Source organism: Eleutherodactylus coqui, chromosome 1 (genome assembly GCF_035609145.1).
Source record: "Eleutherodactylus coqui strain aEleCoq1 chromosome 1, aEleCoq1.hap1, whole genome shotgun sequence".
NCBI lineage: Eukaryota > Metazoa > Chordata > Amphibia > Anura > Eleutherodactylidae > Eleutherodactylus > Eleutherodactylus coqui.
The window spans coordinates 444,412,700-444,430,886 of record NC_089837.1 but is presented as its reverse complement, the minus strand read 5'-3'; the positions used below and the strand labels follow the sequence as shown (position 1 = coordinate 444,430,886).

The following is an 18,187-nucleotide window of genomic DNA, read 5'->3' as shown; positions in this document are numbered from 1 at the left end:
CGGTCTGTGCGACCGCAGCCTGTAAAGGACTGACAGAGGGAGGGGGCTCCCTGTGTCACCATCGGACCCTGCAATGTGATCAGGGTCTGTGTCACCCGGAGGCTTGATTATAGCCTCAGAGTCTGCCAGCTAAATTAGGCTATGACGCTCAGATTCTGTTTGAGTGTCGTAGCCTGTCTAATATCCTGCTATGCCTCATCATAGCAATGTAGTAGAAGAATAAAAAAAGCATTATGCAAGTCCCCTGAAGGGACAAATTTAAAAAAAGTTTAAGTAAAAAAAATAAAAAATGCAAAACCTCACCTTTTTCTTTTTACTCTGTAAAAAATAAAATTACACATGTGGTATCCCTGCATTCGTAATGACCCACAGAAGGAAGTTACTGCATTATTTAATCGGCAGGGTGCGCGGCATGGAAAAAAATTTAAACGCGGCAAAAATAGCTAATTTAGCCTATCTCACCATACAAAAAACAGAATAGAAAGTGATCGAAATGCCCGCACGGATCAACAAATGGTACTAATAAGTGCTGCTACTCCTGCAAAATAAAAACCCTTACACAGCTCTGTTGATTAAAAAAGAAATACTAGGGGTCTTTGAATGCAGCGATAAAGTTATTCATTTTTTTTATTTTTTTTTATTTTTTAAAGTGTAAAAAAGTAGCGAAACAGAAAAAAAACGATTACAATTTAGTGTTGGCATAATCATACTGGCCTGTAGAATTACTTTAATATATTATATTGCTCAGAGAATGCAGTGAAAAATAAAAAACATACCAGAATTACAGATTTTGTTAATCTTACCACTAGAAAAAATTGAAAAAAAATTGAGAAATTTTACGTGTTCCCAAAAATTAGACAAATTAAGACTAAAGTTCATCCTGAAAAAAACCAATGCCTTCTAGAGCTCTGGCAATGGGAAAATAACATTAATACGGCTCTTGGAATGTGGCGACACAAAAGCAAACCTTTTAAGGGAAAAAAAATGTTTTAAATGTACATATAGCAAAATATAAACTGTATAAGGGCTTATTTAGACAACCGTATATCGGCTCTGTTTTCACGCCGAGCCGATATACGGTGTCCTTGTCTGCAGGGGGAGGAGGATGGAAGAGCCAGGAGCAGGAACTGAGCTCCCACCCCTTCCCCGCCCCTCGCCACTATTTTCAATGGGAGGGGAGGGGCAGAGCTAAGTGCTGGGACTTAGCTCCGCCCCTGTCTCATCCCCTTCTATTGCAAATAGTGGAGAGGGAGCAGGAGCTCAGTTCCTGCTCCTGGCTCTTCCATCCTCCTCCCCCTGCAGACAAGGACACCGTATATTGGCTCGGCGTGAAAACCAAGCTGGTATACGGTCATCTTAAATAGCCCTAAACTTGGCATCGCCGGAATCGTGTTGACTCAGAATAATGCTGTGAAAATAAAATCCAAAAAACAAATGGCAGAATTTCTTTTTTTTTTTTTCCCTCCAATCTCCCTACAATTTTTTACAAAAGTTTTGCAATACATTATATATACCCAAATTGATGCCCTTAAAAAATACAACTTGTCCCACAAAAAAACAAGCCCTCATACGGCTGTCAGTGGAAGAATGAAAAAGTTATGGTTCTTGGAACACGACTGGAAAATTAGTTGAAATTAAATGATTGGCCATTTAAAAAACCTGCCCTGGTGGGTACGACGGGGTGGTAAGAAACCCGCCACTCAAGGGGCTAAAGGGCAGCTGTGGCTGTTGTGCTTTGTATGCTAATTTCAATTTCCCCAATGATTTTACATTATTTAAAAGGGTTGTCTCACACACAAATATGTTTTTGTCTCCATATTTATTTTATGTACTACTTATGCCCACTGGTATTCTTTTGATTCCCTCTCAGAATGTTCCTCCTACTATGCAGGTAACTGCAACATGGACCCAATTCACTTTGCCACAGTTCTCTCCACCATGGTGGGTTACGTGAAGCAGGGTGCAGCACTAAACTATTTTAAACAATCAGGTTGTTAGATGGGTCAAAGTTTGTTAGGCTTCGTTTACATCTGCGTCAGAGGGTCTGTTTGGATCCCCCATCGCAGATTGCTGCTTGCAGTGCTATTTAATCAAAGAAAATACCACAGTGCATAATGACAGCTGGATGGAACACATTACAGTCCATTATGATCAGTAAAATCCAAGTCCTTCTACAGAGAACGATTTGACTATGGTATTTCAAAGGAAACTGGTTATAATACAGGCCAGGTTGTCAAGATTGATCGGTCTCTCCATATCTGTTTATAGGGAGAGACCTGTCAATCTAGCTGAGTGGTGGGTGACCCAGATGACTCTTCTTCCCCCGTTCCACGATCCCCTGTATACTATGTTTTTTTCTGAAACCTTGCAATGTTTCAGAGCTTAAACATAGCTCTCTGTAATGAGGGCACCTGTCGAGTTTCATGCCTCCTGTGGTTGAGGCAGCATGAATCTTATGACAGGTTCCCTTTTAAATTTGTAGGGCTTATAAAATGCCCTGCATCACGTTACTGTACAGCTTCTATCTGTTTCCAAGGTTTACATTACAAGATCTGTGTAGTCTGATTGCGAAGTAACCGTGAAGAGACACATGGGTCTTTAAGCCCTGAAACGCTTGGCTACTCCTAATAATGATTTTAAAATATAAAGGTCATTATTGGTTAGGGCTGTATGGCGACTTAACTTAAACGTAGGTGGTGGTGCCAAAGACTGCAGTGTAGCACTGCGACATCACAAAATAATGCAAGTCAATACAGTCACTTCGCCGCTCACAGGTTGTCAGGATCTTCTGATGGCACGAAATACAGTGCGTTTATATTTCTTATATCTGCGGGTCGTGGCAACTTGTGAGCTGCAACACTCTCCCATCGCATTACTCTTGTATTACATTGCGATGTTACAGGCCTTCAAATTAATTGATGCATTGAGACCATTTTAATTTCTTTTGTTTGCCTGTGCCTTTTATAAAAAGCAGATTCTATTAGTTTTATTTTTTTCTTATTTGTTTTGCAGTTTTTTAACCAAGTCCTTATGCTTGGTAAAACCTCCATTAGCGACTTGTCTGAACATGTGTTTGATCTGATTCTGGAGTTATATAACATCGATAGCCATTTACTGCTTTCCGTCTTACCTCAGTTGGAGTTTAAGCTTAAGGTGAGTGTCCAGCCCAGCTCATCTTGGGAGGAGCGGACCCAATTTAAGAGGTCATTCAGGATTAGAAAACCATGGCTGTTTCGCCCACCCCAAAGAAACAAACGAACCACTTTTGTCCACAGTCTGTGTGTAAAATTGCAGCTCAGCCTCATTCACTTCATTCACTTCAAGAAAACATAATTTTGTGATCCTGAATAACCCCTTTTTAAGCCTGACTTAATTTTCCTTGCATGTCTATTTTCACATTTAAATAACACATTGTAACATGAAGCATTGGCTAATGAGATCTCAGTAGAAATAGGTTCAGAGATCCAATTATAGAATAAATAAAGGTGGAAGAATTTCTACTTGTTGAAATTCTATATGTTAATTTACCAAATTTGTTTGGCACAGAGCAATGATAATGAAGAGCGCTTGCAAGTGGTGAGACTTCTTGCAAAAATGTTTGGAGCCAAGGATTCTGAATTGGCAGCTCAGAACAAACCACTTTGGCAGTGTTACCTCGGCAGGTAAGTAATTTTAAAGGTCGGTACAGTTGGCTTCATGCCCTATGTTTTTGTGCCAGTCTCTCATGCTGTATTTTGAGCCAAAGCCAGAAGTGGATACAAAATCAATGTGACATATAAAGGACTTCTAGTTCTCTTCCCTGCTGGATCCACTTCCGTCTGTGACTCAAAAATCTGCATCAAAAACGGAAGTAACTTTCTTTTAATTTCTTTTTTAATCTATACGTAAGGTTTTTGTTTTTTTCCCCCCTATTGAAAAGCCTACGGGGGGGAAAGAGCAAAAAACATCCCTTTTTTTCTGTTTTGCAAAGTAAAAACCTTTCACACTTTCACATTGGCCTTGATGCTAAAAGGTGGCCTGTAATTTAATAAAGTATCTAAGCTCACTAATCCCTTTCAATGATCCAACCTAATTTCAGAAAATTATACCATTCATTCCAAAGTTTTGAGGCAGTGTCTTTATTTTGACATTTTCTCCTGTTTTGTAGTGTAAATGTCTTTTACTAGACGAACAAACCAGTAGCTAGGGCTACATGCTTGTAGCCCTGTTACTTCACATATTTATTAAAGTCAGCAATGTCAGTGGATTATTATTTTTTTTTTGCGATCTGTTTATTGTGGTAGCTTTTGAGTCACACTGTGACCCCATTAACTTCAGTGAGAGGATGAGCTTGCAGGGCTACACAGCACACTTTGGTCACATGACCCTTATCATAGCCAATGTTCCCCTGTAACCCTTGCCTTATTCTGCATAGAAGTTGTTGATTAAGCAAGTGATTTGCTGTCTGAGTATATAAAACATTTTTTTTCAGATTTAATGATATACATGTACCTATTCGCTTGGAATGTGTGAAGTTTGCTAGCCACTGCTTAATGAACCATCCAGATTTAGCCAAGGACTTAACAGGTACTGGAATCCATTTTTGCTATTGGGGTATATACATATGCATCAGATTTGTTGCACAAGTTTCTGCGGCTGTTGATTTGAATGGGGCTTGCACACATTCATGCAGTTGCTACAGAAATAGCCCCATTCGTATGTATGGGATGGATTCTTCAGCTGCAGAAGTTTTGGAAACAAATTTGACATACAAACCTACCCTTTCTTGATACAGTGTTTATCTTAAGATACCCCTAGATATGTTGGCTTGAGAAACTTGAAAAATACAAATATATATTTTTTTCTGTTTCAGAATATCTAAAAGTAAGGTCCCATGACCCCGAGGAAGCCATTAGACATGATGTCATTGTGTCTATAGTAACTGCTGCAAAGAAGGACCTTCTTCTTGTTAATGACCATCTTCTTAATTTTGTTCGGGAAAGAACTCTAGATAAGCGGGTAAGTCTGAAACTTAAAGTGTAGAGGATTGTACAACTAAAGTCACTGATGGCCTTAATTAAGTCTAATTAGCATTCACTGTATTAGTCAAATTAAACTTTGTTGTGATAAAGAGCTTTAGTGGAGTCTGAAAGTTACTTCGTGCCCTCCTTATACTGAACGATTACCGTTCGGTTGATTGCTGGATGGAGCAAACCTGAATGATCATGCAGCGTAAATATTGCCAGTGACTGAATGAGGAAGGATAATTTGTTCGCTTATCCTTCGTTCCGTTTATGCAGGCAGTCCTACATCTGTCAATGACTGCCTGATTTCAATAAAGTTGGCCAGCTGGAAGCAATATTTGACGTGTGACTATCCCCTGAATGATTGTCACTCCTGTGTGAAAGTGCAGGAGTGATTAAATATTGGGACGACTGTCAGGTGCTTAGGTGCCTGACATTTGTCCTGTGTAAAAAAAACCATTACTGTCCTAGATTGATTGCTTTGCAGATCCTTTTTTTATTTTATTTTTTTTGCATATGCCTTTAAAGCAATGGTGTCAAAATCCTTCTCGCATCAGCATTATGGTTGCCGTGAAAAGGCCATGTGTAATTGTAAGACTGTATAAATGTTAAGTACTCCTTTAACCTGTTCCCGCTGCAGGGCGTAAGTTTACGTCCTGGCAGCCTGGTACTTCCCGCACAGGACGTAAACTTACGTCCTGGAGATGGCGCGGGATCATATGTTATCCCGCAGCTGGAGCCGTCCCGCTGCAACAGTGGGGGTGCATGGGAGATGCGCCCCCTGCTGTTAACCCCTTCCCTCCCGCGATCTAAGTAGATCATGGCAGGGAAAGAGTTCACAGAGGGAGCGGACTCCCTCTGTGTCTCCGGCCGGAACTCGCGATGTCATCGCAAGAGCCCGGCCTGTCACCATGGCAACAGGACGCCAGACACTGGCGTCCTGTATTGCCTATGCCTATGATCGCTGTATAAGCGATAAGGCATGGCAGGGCAGTAGCTCTGCCATGCCTTATGACAGCGATCATCAGGGCAGTGGTTAAAGTCCCTCAGAGGGGGACACACAGTGTAAAAAAAACAAAGATTAAAAAGATGTAAAAAGAGTAAAAAAACCTTTTTTATGCTTATTCTCAGATTAGCATAAGAAAGGTAAAAAAAAAATAAAACCCCACATATTTGGTATTGTTGCGTCCGTAACAACGCATACAATAAGTTGCACATGCTTTTGACTGAGCACGGAAAAAAACGCTAAAAAAAGCTAAAAAACTGAGGCAAAATGCTAATTTTTAGCATATTGCCTCACTAAAAATGCAATAAAAGTGATCAAAAAAGCCGTATGTACCCCAAAATGGTACCAGTAAAAACTACAGCTCGTCTCGCAAAAAATAAGCCTTCATAGAGCGCCGTACATCGAAAAATAAAAGTTACAGGACTTTGAATGCAGCGATTTAGAATAGAAAAAAGATTTCCAAAAAAAAGGGGTTTTATTGCAGAAAAGTGGGAAAACCTAAAAAAAAAAAGTAAGCATTTTGGTATCGTTGTAACCGTAGCGGTCCGCAGAAAAAATGGAATGTCATTTATGCTGCATGATTAACGCTGTAAAAAAAAAAAAAATCTATGGCAGAATTGATGCGTTTTCTCTCCCTGCTATCATAAAAAAAAAAAAGTGTTACAATATAGTCTATGTACCCAAAAGTGGCACCGATAAAAACTACAGTTCGCCATGCAAAAAACAAGCCCTCATACGGCCGCGTCGATGGAAAAATAAAAAAGTTATGACTTTTGATAAACGGAGAAGAAAATCCGCCAAAAATTGTTGCGTCATTAAGCCCAAAATAGGCCATGTCATGAAGGGGTTAAAGGGGTTTTCCAGGTACAAACTGGAAATTCAGAAAATGCTGAAATATAGGAGGTACAGCTTTTCAGTAGCAGCAACTTATACCCTTTTAATCTGCTTTCTGGGGTCCTTCATACTATGCAACTGCAGATCTGCTGTTGTGTTTACACGCATCACTTTTGCAGTAAACACAGCAACTGTTACCTACAACTTCCAGCATGCATAGAGCTTGTGTACCGGTCCTGCAACTTACTAGCACCAACCTCCCTCTCACTGAGAGTGGCAGAGAAAGCTGCTGACATAGACAGACGGGACATTCCACAACTGAGCCATACAGCTCAGTGCTTCTGCTCCTGTCCTCCCATCATGCACTGCTCATAGGATGTGGGAGGCTGCGGACAGGGAAGGAAGTACCAAATGTGGGCAATATATCAGAAGGGAAGATCTTTTTCTGTCGGACAGTCACGTGATCTAGAAAGGCTCAGTGTACTATTACAAAATGACTTATTGTGGTGATAGATTTTAAAATGTTACTGTGCCCAGAATACCCCCTTCAACATATTGTTAAATAACCTCACACACATCCTCATCCATTAATAATGCTGTGAAAATGGCACACAACCCAGAAGATGTATTCAAAAATATGGTTAACATGTAATTCAACCAGATTTCTCGGTTGAAATACTTTTTATGATATTTTTAATCCAGGTTTTTTAAAAATGCTTATCAGAGAGGTCATGATAGACCACTTGGTCAGTAAAAGGCCAAGGTGTCCTTTTAGGACCAGGTTAGATAATAGCCAGCCCCTTCCACCTCTTTAGCACCGTTCTTCCTAGCTTGGATGGTGGCTAGGGTGCCTGTGTAGGGCTGGCAAAATTATGTCACCACTTGTGAGTTGCTTAACAGAGGGATGTGGAGGTGTAAACTACAGGTTAGAATCCAAAATGGCACCCCCTCCCTGGGCTGGCGCCACCCCCTCTGCCAAGCGCTGGCTGCATTCACCAGGGAAGGTGGAGAGCCGTTCCTTCTGGGTCTGGACCTAGCTGGCCACATAAAATGATGTTGTGGGCCTTGAGTTTGACACGTGTTTTAAAGTCTATGGAAATGTTTTGTGCAGGAAAAATCAATACACACAACTTATGAAGTCCCTGCAGGAAAAAGTACTTACCTATTTTTGCTTTGAATTTTCATTTTCATGCATTTTAAAAGCCTCATGCTTGCTGTGCCCCAAGTCTTCCATTGAGATTTCTTGCTATGGGTGTTCCCAGCACTGATCAACTGGTCGCTCTTATGAACAGAACAAGCTCGGCTTTCCCTCACTTCTGTCATAGGCTGTGGAGCCATGCTCATTCAATACTATACCTATCTCTGCCTGTCTATTTCCAAGTGAAGAATGGGCTGGTGGTTGTGGAACAGATAAGCATATAGCTGATTACAAGTCAATGCGGTCTCTAGATCTTGTATATTATTGTTTATTACAGTCACTCCCAAGTTATAAGTAGTAAAAGAGAATAAAAAAAAATGTCTGGAGGGCAAAAGTAAGATCTGCAAAACCACCAAACCGATCAGTATAAGTGACAGACCACTGAAGTCAGTGTGCCTGTCGCTATATTGTGCTACCTGCAGCCTAGCAGACAGCACGCACCTGAAAGTTTGATTTGTGCGGTTTTTTTGTTGTTGTTTTTTTTACTTTTCAAACTTCGGGCTATGTAAAGGTGTGTATGCTGGTTGTTCTCCAATTTAGAACCTGCTACATAACTAAACCATTATCTCACTTGTTTTTCTTTCATTAGTGGAGAGTAAGAAAAGAAGCCATGATGGGCCTGGCTCAGATCTATAAGAAGTATGCTCTGCAGGCTGAAGCTGGGAAAGAGGCCGCAAAACAAATTGCTTGGATTAAAGATAAACTTCTTCATATTTATTATCAGAACAGCATAGATGATCGGTATTATATTCATGTTTCTTTTTTGAAATTTGAAATATTTTAACTTTTTACATTAATATTAAACTGACACTCCCGCTGGGAAAAAAAATTGTCCGGGGACCGCAAGAGTGGAATTACATGATTTGGTGGCGCTTTTTTTTTTTCCCCCCTCCCTGGCTTGGCTGAAGATCTGCTTTTTCCTGTGGCTCATCTTAATATTCCCAAGATGGAGTCGGTGATTCATATGCTCTCCATAATACATTAAGCATTGGCGTTGCATTGTGGTGAAAATTCTGTCTCTGTAATAAGGGCTTTTGCCTCCATTGTTGGGGTTGGTTCACATGATGGAATCTGACGTAAATTATACCTTGGTGGTTCCGCCTCTAAAAACCGCATCAGAAATCTGCAGCTGAGGTGTGGGTTTCTGCTATGGCTGTGCAAATGTATGTCTGGAGATCTCCATGCAGATGTAGCCTTTTAGCCCAGGGCATATCTGGGTGCAGTTTCTGCGCCAGTTATTTCTCCCAAGGAAGTGACATGTCACTCTAAAGAAGAAATTATTTTTTTTCCCCTGCACAAATATTTGAAATCTGTGTCAGAGTATGGTGTAGATTCCTATTGAAAGCAATGGGAAGCGGCCTTGACATGAAATTTGTGTGATTTCTGTAGCAGAAATATGCAGTGTACATGCGCTTACGGTGGTGAATACTTCAAAGATGATAAATCCTAGGCATCAGATTCATATTGGAGCCATATCTCTGAAAAGCTGCTCACTTCTTGGACTGTTTGAGGTGCTTTTCTGCTGCTTGTTGTCTGCATTTCATGTTTCCTTTCTAGTGCCGCATAAAAGTTGATGTAACGTGCGAACTCCAGTTTTGAGGTTCCTAAATATTGTTTGTTAAAATGTTTGTTAAAGGTGAACCATGTATTTTAGACTAAAAGTTTTTTTTCTTCTTTTTTTTAAGGTTGCTGGTTGAACGAATTTTTGCTCAGTTCATGGTTCCTCACAACTTAGAGACTACAGAAAGGATGAAGTGCTTATACTATCTGTATGCAACATTGGACCTAAATGCTGTTAAGTAGGTATCCTTGGTTCCTAGGGTACACTTTTTTTTATGCTAAAAGCTATATAAGTAACACATAGAGATTAATTGTGAAATGTGTTGCCTGTTTCTTGACCTTTTGAGAGCAATCTACTTATTGAAGCTTGTGATTTGCAGACTTAAATGCAAATTTACATTTGAGCTTTTTTTCCTCCCTCCTGTGACAGAGCATTGAATGAGATGTGGAAATGTCAAAATATGCTCAGACATCATGTAAAGGATTTGTTGGATTTGATCAAGCAGCCTAAAGTAAGTATATTTGTCTTTGTCAGGAATTCTATCTTTACTTTCTCTTTTTATTATACTTTTTCTTTAAATTTATTGACATTTATGAGTAGTGGAAATATTTTTAGTGTGAAATGGAGTACAGACGTCCTATAATTTAACCCAATTAAGGACCAGGCTGTGTTGTATCTTAACCCCTTCCTGCCACAGGACGTGAATGTACGTCCTGGCAGAGGGGTACTTAACGCAACAGGACGTACACTTGCGTCCTATGGATGGCGCGGGATCTCTCCTGATCTCGCGCTATCTGGCAGCGGGAGCAGTCTGTCACCTTCTGCAACCGTGGGTGTGCATCGGGCCAGTGACCATCCCTGTTAACGCCTTCTCTGCTGCGATCTATGCAGATCGCAGCATGTAAAGGGTTCACAGAGGGAGCGCACTCCCTCTGTGACGTCATCAGAGTTTCACGATGAAATCTCAGAGAGATGGGTGGGTTGCCGTGGCAACAAGGACGCCATATACCTGTGTCCTGTATTGCCATAGCCTATGATCGCTATAACAAGCAATCAGGCATTGTATCTGTAGCAACGCGTACAATAAATTGAACATTCTTTTTATACTGCAAGGTAAAAAGCGTAAAATAAAAACCTGAGGCAAAATGTTTTGTTTTTTTTAATATATAGTCAATGTACCCAAAAATGGCACCAATATAAACTACAGTTCGCCATGCAAAGAACAAGCCCTTATACGGTTAGGTCGACAGAAAAAATAAAGTTATCGCATTTGAAAAATGAAGATGAAAATTCAACAAAAACTTGTGCGTCCGTAAGCCCAAAATAGGCAATGTCCTTAAAGGGTTAAGGACTAGACACTTTTTAGAGATTTTACTAGATGAGCGAGCCTACTCGGTAAGGCAGTTACTTGAGCGAGCATTGCTCTTCTCAAGTAACTTCTTAGTGATCCGAGCAGGCTCGGGTGGGGGGTGAGGAGCGGAGCGGGAGGAAGAGTGAGATCTTTCTCTCTTATATATATTTTTTTGGTTTTTTTTAAAGTTTTTTTTCTTATTTTTGTAAAATTTTTACTATCCATGTCCCCCATGTCGTCCTATAGGATCTCTGGGGGTCATCCATTCATGGTTGTTTTTTTTTTTTGTTTGTTTTAATTTCTATTTGACTCTTTTCCACTGTGGCTGAAGCCCCAGTTACAAGGGAAAACAAAACCTATTTGATTTGCATCAACGAACGTTGGAAGAATAGAAAAGAGCTGGATGCTAGGGATCTTGGCATAAATTTTTACATCAGTATTCAATAGGGAAATAAAATTACCATTAACTGGGCATGTAGTTGACAATAAGGGCCTTTAACACTTCTGATTTACATGCTCTGGTTCTGAGCCACTTCGGAGCCATAAATTTAAGAATGCAGGTTTCAACCGACCATGGCTTTATGTGGTAGGTACGGTTTTCCCAGAAACAGCAGCTTAGCAAGGGAAACCGGATTTCCTGTTTTTAATAGGTATAGCAGTAAGTGTCTTAGGCTGGGCTCAGATGGCCGTAATTCGTTCCTTGATGCCCGTGACAGGGGCAAATGCAGCACACAGAGTACGCAATGACCTAGTACGTGACGATGAGCAGCAAGTACACAATCTTGGAGAATGTGTGTGTAATACGTGCCAAGATAGAACATGCTGCAAATTTGTTTATTTTAATTTTTTTTCCCCCTGCACGTGGTGTTGACGCATTTCATTTAAGCAACAACATGGCCGTCTATGGGAGACTGGTACAGTGTGTTCCGTACCCAAAACTCGCACACAGAATACACTATACCAACACGGTCATGTGACCCTCATCTTGGACAGGGCCCACATGACTGTAATTTTGCCACCTGTAAAAGACGTGTGTGGCATGCAGAAAGTATGTAATTGTGTGCTGCCAATCGCCATGCACGATCTGTGTGTGTGCGTGCGTGCGTGCGCGCGCGTAATGCATGCTAAGATAGAAGTGCATATTTTGTGCAATTCGTCTAAGCGGCAACATAGGTGCTTATGGCTGATTTGATGCATCGTATACTGTGCTCAAAAAACCCCCACTAGCAATACATTTGTATAAGAGAGTCCTCATTGTGGGGGAAAGGGAAAAAACTGTATCACACAAGCAAAATATTTAGAGAGCAGGTGATTTGCAAAGTACACCAATCAGGTGGGGGTTGTCAATCTCCGCTCTCAGACAGCAGCCAGTTCAAACCCTGTCCACTGATGATGATAAAACACAATGGGTCTGTGCTTGCCTGTTGTCAGGGCCCGGTAGCCCATCAGCAAGAGGCTCTGCTCCCCAGGAGGGGAGGCAAGAGAGTTCAGTGGATTTAACCCTACCAGTGCCACAATAATCATCCCTTTGAACTGAACTGAACTGCAGGTCCAGCGACTGTTACAGCTGTGGGAGAGAGTTACTGCGGCACTTCTTTCCCTTCAGCTCCACAACCCATCTACACTGCAGGCTTACTGCCAGGCAGGTGGAGCACACGGGTGGGCTGAAGGCAGATCACACTCTCCACAAGTCAGCAGACTGTCCCAAACTCCAGGGGGTGCTTTTTATACTTGGCTGCCTCTCCATTCCTTCACTGTCCGCCCAGGAAGCCAGCGCTTGGTCTGTGCATCGGATTTGTCTTTCTTCCATGCACACACACTGTTCTTCCTCAATGTCCTTTTTGCTGTCCTCTACAATCCTTCACACACAGTTACAGGATGTGTCCTGGGCAGCCCTACTCTGTCTAGGAGGTTGATTTTTCTCTATATTAGCTCTGACCTACTGTGAATGTGTTCATGCAGTCCCTCGAAATCCACCGTTGTTTTGTCAGTCTTCCTCCCTGTTGGCCATTCTTCCTACAAATACGCAATGTGTCATACCCTTCTACCTTTTTCGTGTAGGCTTTGTCAGCATGGACCATGGTCCTTCTCATTTCAGTGCTATTTGACAATATCTTCTGTAACCTCCATACTGACTAAACATTATTTTTATGGCATATATCCTTATTATGGAATTTCTTTACAATTTTTGTCTTTCAGTCTGAGTCTGGGAGTAAGGCAATTTTTTCCAAAGTGATGGTCATTACCCGTAAGTCCACATATGAATTTATCATTTTAACACTTTTGTTTTATTGTGGGTTCCATAGGCATATATCTTATCATGTAAGGCTGAATTAGTCATTCGGCACATCGCTGCTGCTGGAACAAATCTTTGCCCAGTTCATGGTTACTCCATTAGAAACTGCAGAAAGGAATGAAGTGCTTATATTGGGTCTACACAACATTGGACTTAAATGCTGTTAAGTAGGTATCCTTGGCTCCTAGGATGACCCTTTTTATCTATAGTAGGAAGAGCTAAATAAGGAGCAAATGGAGAAGATTGTGTTCACAAATATTACAAGGCTTGTGCAGTGCTTGAACGTTAACCCCTATCCACAAGATGGGTGTGGATCTAAGGAAGGTTGTCTTTACATGGGACAGCGGTCAGTCATGGGACAACTGTGCTAGTGATAGTCATTCAGTGAATGGAGGCAGAATGTGCTGCAGATCTGCCTCGTTAACAGGCAGCTTATTCACGGATAAACTGCCTATTTATACAGCGCAAGAAGTCACTCACTGGTCTCCATTACAGTGAAGTGAAGCAACCAGTGACTGAAATGTAATACTAAGGCCTTATGGGATTTATAGCATAGAGGAAGAGAAAGCAAAGGGAAATTTAAAGATGATGGTGTCTGATCACAAGCAGAAAGGAGGCTACACTGCAGCGATATGTTAGAGGTCTATAGTGTAGTAGACAATCAGGTGTGGGGTTCAGTGGTCTGCAAAGTTGTGTCGCTGCAATGCTGCTTTTAATTATCATTATCTGCTTGGACATATCACTTATTGAATTGTAAACCTTTTAGAGGTAACCTGTGAACAGCTATTCTCCATACAGAGTACAATAAACTAGATGCGGTTCTTTAAGCCCCCCTGCCCACGGGCGTTGCGGTATCCCGCGGCGGAGCTCCGCCGCCCGGGAGCAGGAGCCGCAGACTAATCTCTGCCTGTCAGCCTAATCTGGGCAATTCGCAGCATGCTGCGAATTGCCGTCCGTGAGCGGAGAATCACAATGATTCTCCGCTCGTGGACAGGGAGCCCGCGCTTTTCATAGCAATGCTATGGAAAGCTTCAGACGGCGTGATTGTCACTGCCGTGGACAGCAAGCCTTAGTCTTGAGAAATGGGATTTATAGTTGTAATGCAAAATATGTTGCCATGTTTTACAAACTTACTGCTATTTGCATCACGTATTTACCATGCATAAAAACAAGGGTCTTTTGTGCTATGTTTATTTTGTTTGTTTTCTATGTAGGAAACTTACCAGACCCTGGTAAAGGTCAAGACTTTTTAAAGAAATTTACACAAGTTTTAGAGGATGATGACAAGATTAGAGGCCAGCTGGAGAAGCTTGTCAGTCCAACCTGCTCATGCAAGCAGGCAGAAGTTTCTGTGGTAAGAGAACCCCTCCTTAAATCGACCGTCTGGCCTCCTCTGTAAAAAGGCTCATTTCCCTCAGTATGTGTGGCAATTAACTTTCACACTGCATAGCAATCTGTAGTTTATAATCATTCTGTCCTTGCTATAGTAGAAATCAGCTCTGTGTACAAACTACCTGCTGAGCTTGTGATACCTGTGTTCATATGTAGCAGCCAATCAGAGGAGCGAAAAGCTTTTAAGAGGAGGGGGAAGCAGCAGCCTTAGCCAGTCATCAGATATGGGGTGTATCTCAGACTACCACAGTCCCTCTATAGACAGTCTAGATGAATTCTAGTCCCAGATCACAGCTATTCCCTAATAAAGCTGTGGTGAAGGGCAGCAAAGGAGCAGGATCTGAGGAAAATAAATAGCAGATAATCTTCCCCTGTAGGTACTGACTTTTACATAGCAAATGAGCTCAAAAACAGGGGCCCTCTACTACTTGTGTGCGGCCAATGCTCCATTCCATCTCCTCCTCACTGTGGAGGGTGCAGCGAGCCTGCAGTGAGAAGACTGCGCCACAGGACCCCCATTCTCTTGATTGGTGTGGGTCTCAGCAGTGACACTGTTACTGATCAGTTTTGTAGAACTCCTGTAAAGATTCAGCATAGTTATCCTCTGGGTTTTGATCCCGGTCTCTAGTCTGCAGACTAAAAGTATTCCGATGCTATTGAACCAATTCAGTGCATTAATGCAGGTTTTTGTAGCAGTGATAACAGCAATAATTTAGATTACTGTGGAATGGGTTTCCATACCTTATTGATGGAAAGCTATTCCAACCAGAATGTAAGCAATATGTAAAATAATAAATTGAAGTTAATCCATGTCTTCTCTTCTTTCACTCCTCATGGGAAAAAAAGCGTGATATTACAAAGAAACTGGGTAATCCTAAGCAACCAACAAATCCTTTTTTGGAAATGATGAAGTTTCTACTTGAACGGATTGCACCTGTTCACATAGACACTGAGTCAATAAGGTAAGAAGCGGTATATTATGACATTGGTACTGATGACGTATGGCATTCAGCCCTAACCTACCTGCGGACATTGCAGAAAATGTCACAAAGTTGTATTGTGTATAAAAGTTTAATTTACACTACAGATATGGGTAGTATTGGTCAATAAAGTTATATGTTGGCTTTTGCCTAGTTTAAGTACAGCAATCTAAATGTTATTGCTTTCTTTTTTACATGTTTAAAGGAAACCATTTTTTCAGTCCTTTAGTACTCTGAATGTTTAAAGGGGTTTTTCATGGAAAATACTACTGATCATCAGTAGTTGATCGGCTGGGCTCCATCGCTCCAGATCCTGACTGATCAGTTGAGCGGGCACATGCTGTGAGCGCCACAAATACATAGAGGTCGAAGTTGAAGCAGCCGAAGTCTCCGCGCCAACCTCTGTGTACTGGTTGACACTTGTAACTGCAGGCACAGCTTGTGTTTATTTCAATGAGAGCCGTGCCTGCAGTTACAGGCACTGGTCACTATATAGAGTACAGCGCGGAGACTTCCGCTCCAACCTCTGACAGCATGCGCCCGCCTAGCTTATCGGTCAGGGTCCTGAGCGACGAACCCCAGCCGATCAACTATTGATGACCCCTCCTTAGTATAGGTCATCAATAGTATTTCCACAGAAAACCCCTTTAAGGCTCTGCAACATCATTCTTTATGTCCAAAACAGCAAAGCCATAGAGATCCTTCAGGATTTCTCGGTGTACTTTGCAAAGCCATGGCAGTAATGTGAAGGGGGCTTTAGTAATGATTTGCTTGAGTGAGAGTGCAGTTTTTTTTCTTTCTCCGATAGGAACTTTAAGGCTATGCTCACACTGTCGTCAGACGTTCATTAGCAGTCTTTACAGACTTGACTACATGCAGCAATATTCTTTGTCAAAATGATTTAACCTTGACTTACTATGTATTCTGTTACACTGTTGGTAATGTAAATGCAACCTTACAAAGCTAAACCATGATGCAAGTATGAACAGGGCTTTCAAATATTTAACAAAGAGGGGCTTGTCATATGCCACCAGTCCTGGCATTGTATAATAAGAATAATCCTCCTTAGAACTATCTGCTTAAAGTCCCGCAGCATTTTACACATTCGGCCGCCATGCAGTTTGCTGTCTAAGACAGTGTATGGCACTGCATGCTTACGAATCACACGCTCACTGATATGCACAGTGTATTGTGTGGTTCCCCCCCCCCCCCCCCCCCCTTTAAATTCCCCACTGTAGTACGTGATGAAAACAGTCATGGATACGAGCCCTTTAAGGCTTTAGTAGTGCGCCCTTACATATTCAGTGCCATTCATATACACAGACAGTAATGTCATATAATGGATAGTAGTAAATAAAGTTAATGGTTAAACAGCAATGCAAAAGTAAAAACACAGCAAACACATTTTTATTGAATAAAAAATATTTAACTTTAAAGAAAACCTACATAATGGGTATTCTTGCAATAAACAAATCTCTAAAATGTGTACAACCTATACCTCAAACAGCCGACTGCCATATCCATGTAAATGTAAAGGTTATGACTATCTGCAGGGTGGCAGTTAGTGTGGTTCTAAAAGGCTATGGACACCACTGACTTTTTTTTTTGTAAATTGGTGTATTTTCACATAAAAATTGTTTTAATTTGTTCCCCTCCTCATGCCTCAGCCTGCATCCAGCACAGTAATGAGTCAGCGTCGGCACTTGTAACCATAAGCAGTTAATTAGCAGCTGGCACTTTGTAGTTATGTAGAGTAGATCCTGATCAATTACCTAAATAGCATGTCATTAATCTCCTTCCTTCCCCCTGCTGTAACTAGGATTTAACAATCGCTTCCATCTCCACCTGCTAAAACTTGTTACGTTTCCATCCCCAAATGTCATCATTAGTTTGTCTTCCATCATTCTTCCTGACTGATGGATTCTGTAAAAATCTCAGTCCTACAACAGTGTGGTGTGCTGGAGCACATGGAAGCACAGAAAGTAAATGGATTAAAAAAAGTAATAAAAACAAATGGCAATAATTGTTTACGTAATAATATGATTTAACAACAAAGTCTGTGAAGATGTCCGTAGTCGTTAAGCCCCAAACTGTTTTGATACAATCCTTGGGCTGCATTCACACAGGGCGGATTTGCCGCGGTTCTGCCGCAGCAGATCCGCCCGCGGCCGCTAATCTCGGGATTAGCCAGCCATGTGGACGAGGTTTCTCAGAAACCTCGTCCACACGGGACGGCTAATCTGCTGCGGTAAATCCGGTTGAAGCTGCGGCCGCCGCAGCCGCGGTTTCAAAAGATTGAGCATGTCTCTTTACAGTCGGTTTTTTGTTTATTTATGTTACGGCCGCGCTCTCCTCTATGGGAGCGCCGGCCGCAACGGAAAAGCATGCAGCCGGACCGCTTCAAAGCCGCCGCGGTTCTCCCGGCAGAAATCTCGCGGTTTTTGCTGCGGCCAAACCGCGAGATTTCTGACGGGAATCCGCAGTGTGTGAACCCTGCCTTAAGAAGTTAGTCTTTATGTTTTTCTAATCTATCTGTTGATGTGCCTATGATAGGATGTACGAGGTA

At 41.7% G+C, this 18,187-nt stretch overlaps 1 protein-coding gene across 1 annotated transcript in view; it reads left to right on the top strand.

Moving 5' to 3' along the window:
- The window catches only part of PDS5B (PDS5 cohesin associated factor B), a 112,896-nt gene that overhangs the window by 51,920 nt on the left and 42,789 nt on the right, over nucleotides 1-18,187 (top strand). Inside the window, exons 8-17 of the mRNA XM_066582929.1 lie at nucleotides 3,013-3,153; nucleotides 3,547-3,662; nucleotides 4,472-4,566; nucleotides 4,853-4,998; nucleotides 8,631-8,782; nucleotides 9,727-9,840; nucleotides 10,032-10,113; nucleotides 13,153-13,201; nucleotides 14,464-14,603; nucleotides 15,488-15,603. Coding sequence (XP_066439026.1) covers nucleotides 3,013-3,153; nucleotides 3,547-3,662; nucleotides 4,472-4,566; nucleotides 4,853-4,998; nucleotides 8,631-8,782; nucleotides 9,727-9,840; nucleotides 10,032-10,113; nucleotides 13,153-13,201; nucleotides 14,464-14,603; nucleotides 15,488-15,603 — 1,151 coding nt within the window. The remainder of the gene's footprint in view (nucleotides 1-3,012; nucleotides 3,154-3,546; nucleotides 3,663-4,471; nucleotides 4,567-4,852; nucleotides 4,999-8,630; nucleotides 8,783-9,726; nucleotides 9,841-10,031; nucleotides 10,114-13,152; nucleotides 13,202-14,463; nucleotides 14,604-15,487; nucleotides 15,604-18,187) is intronic.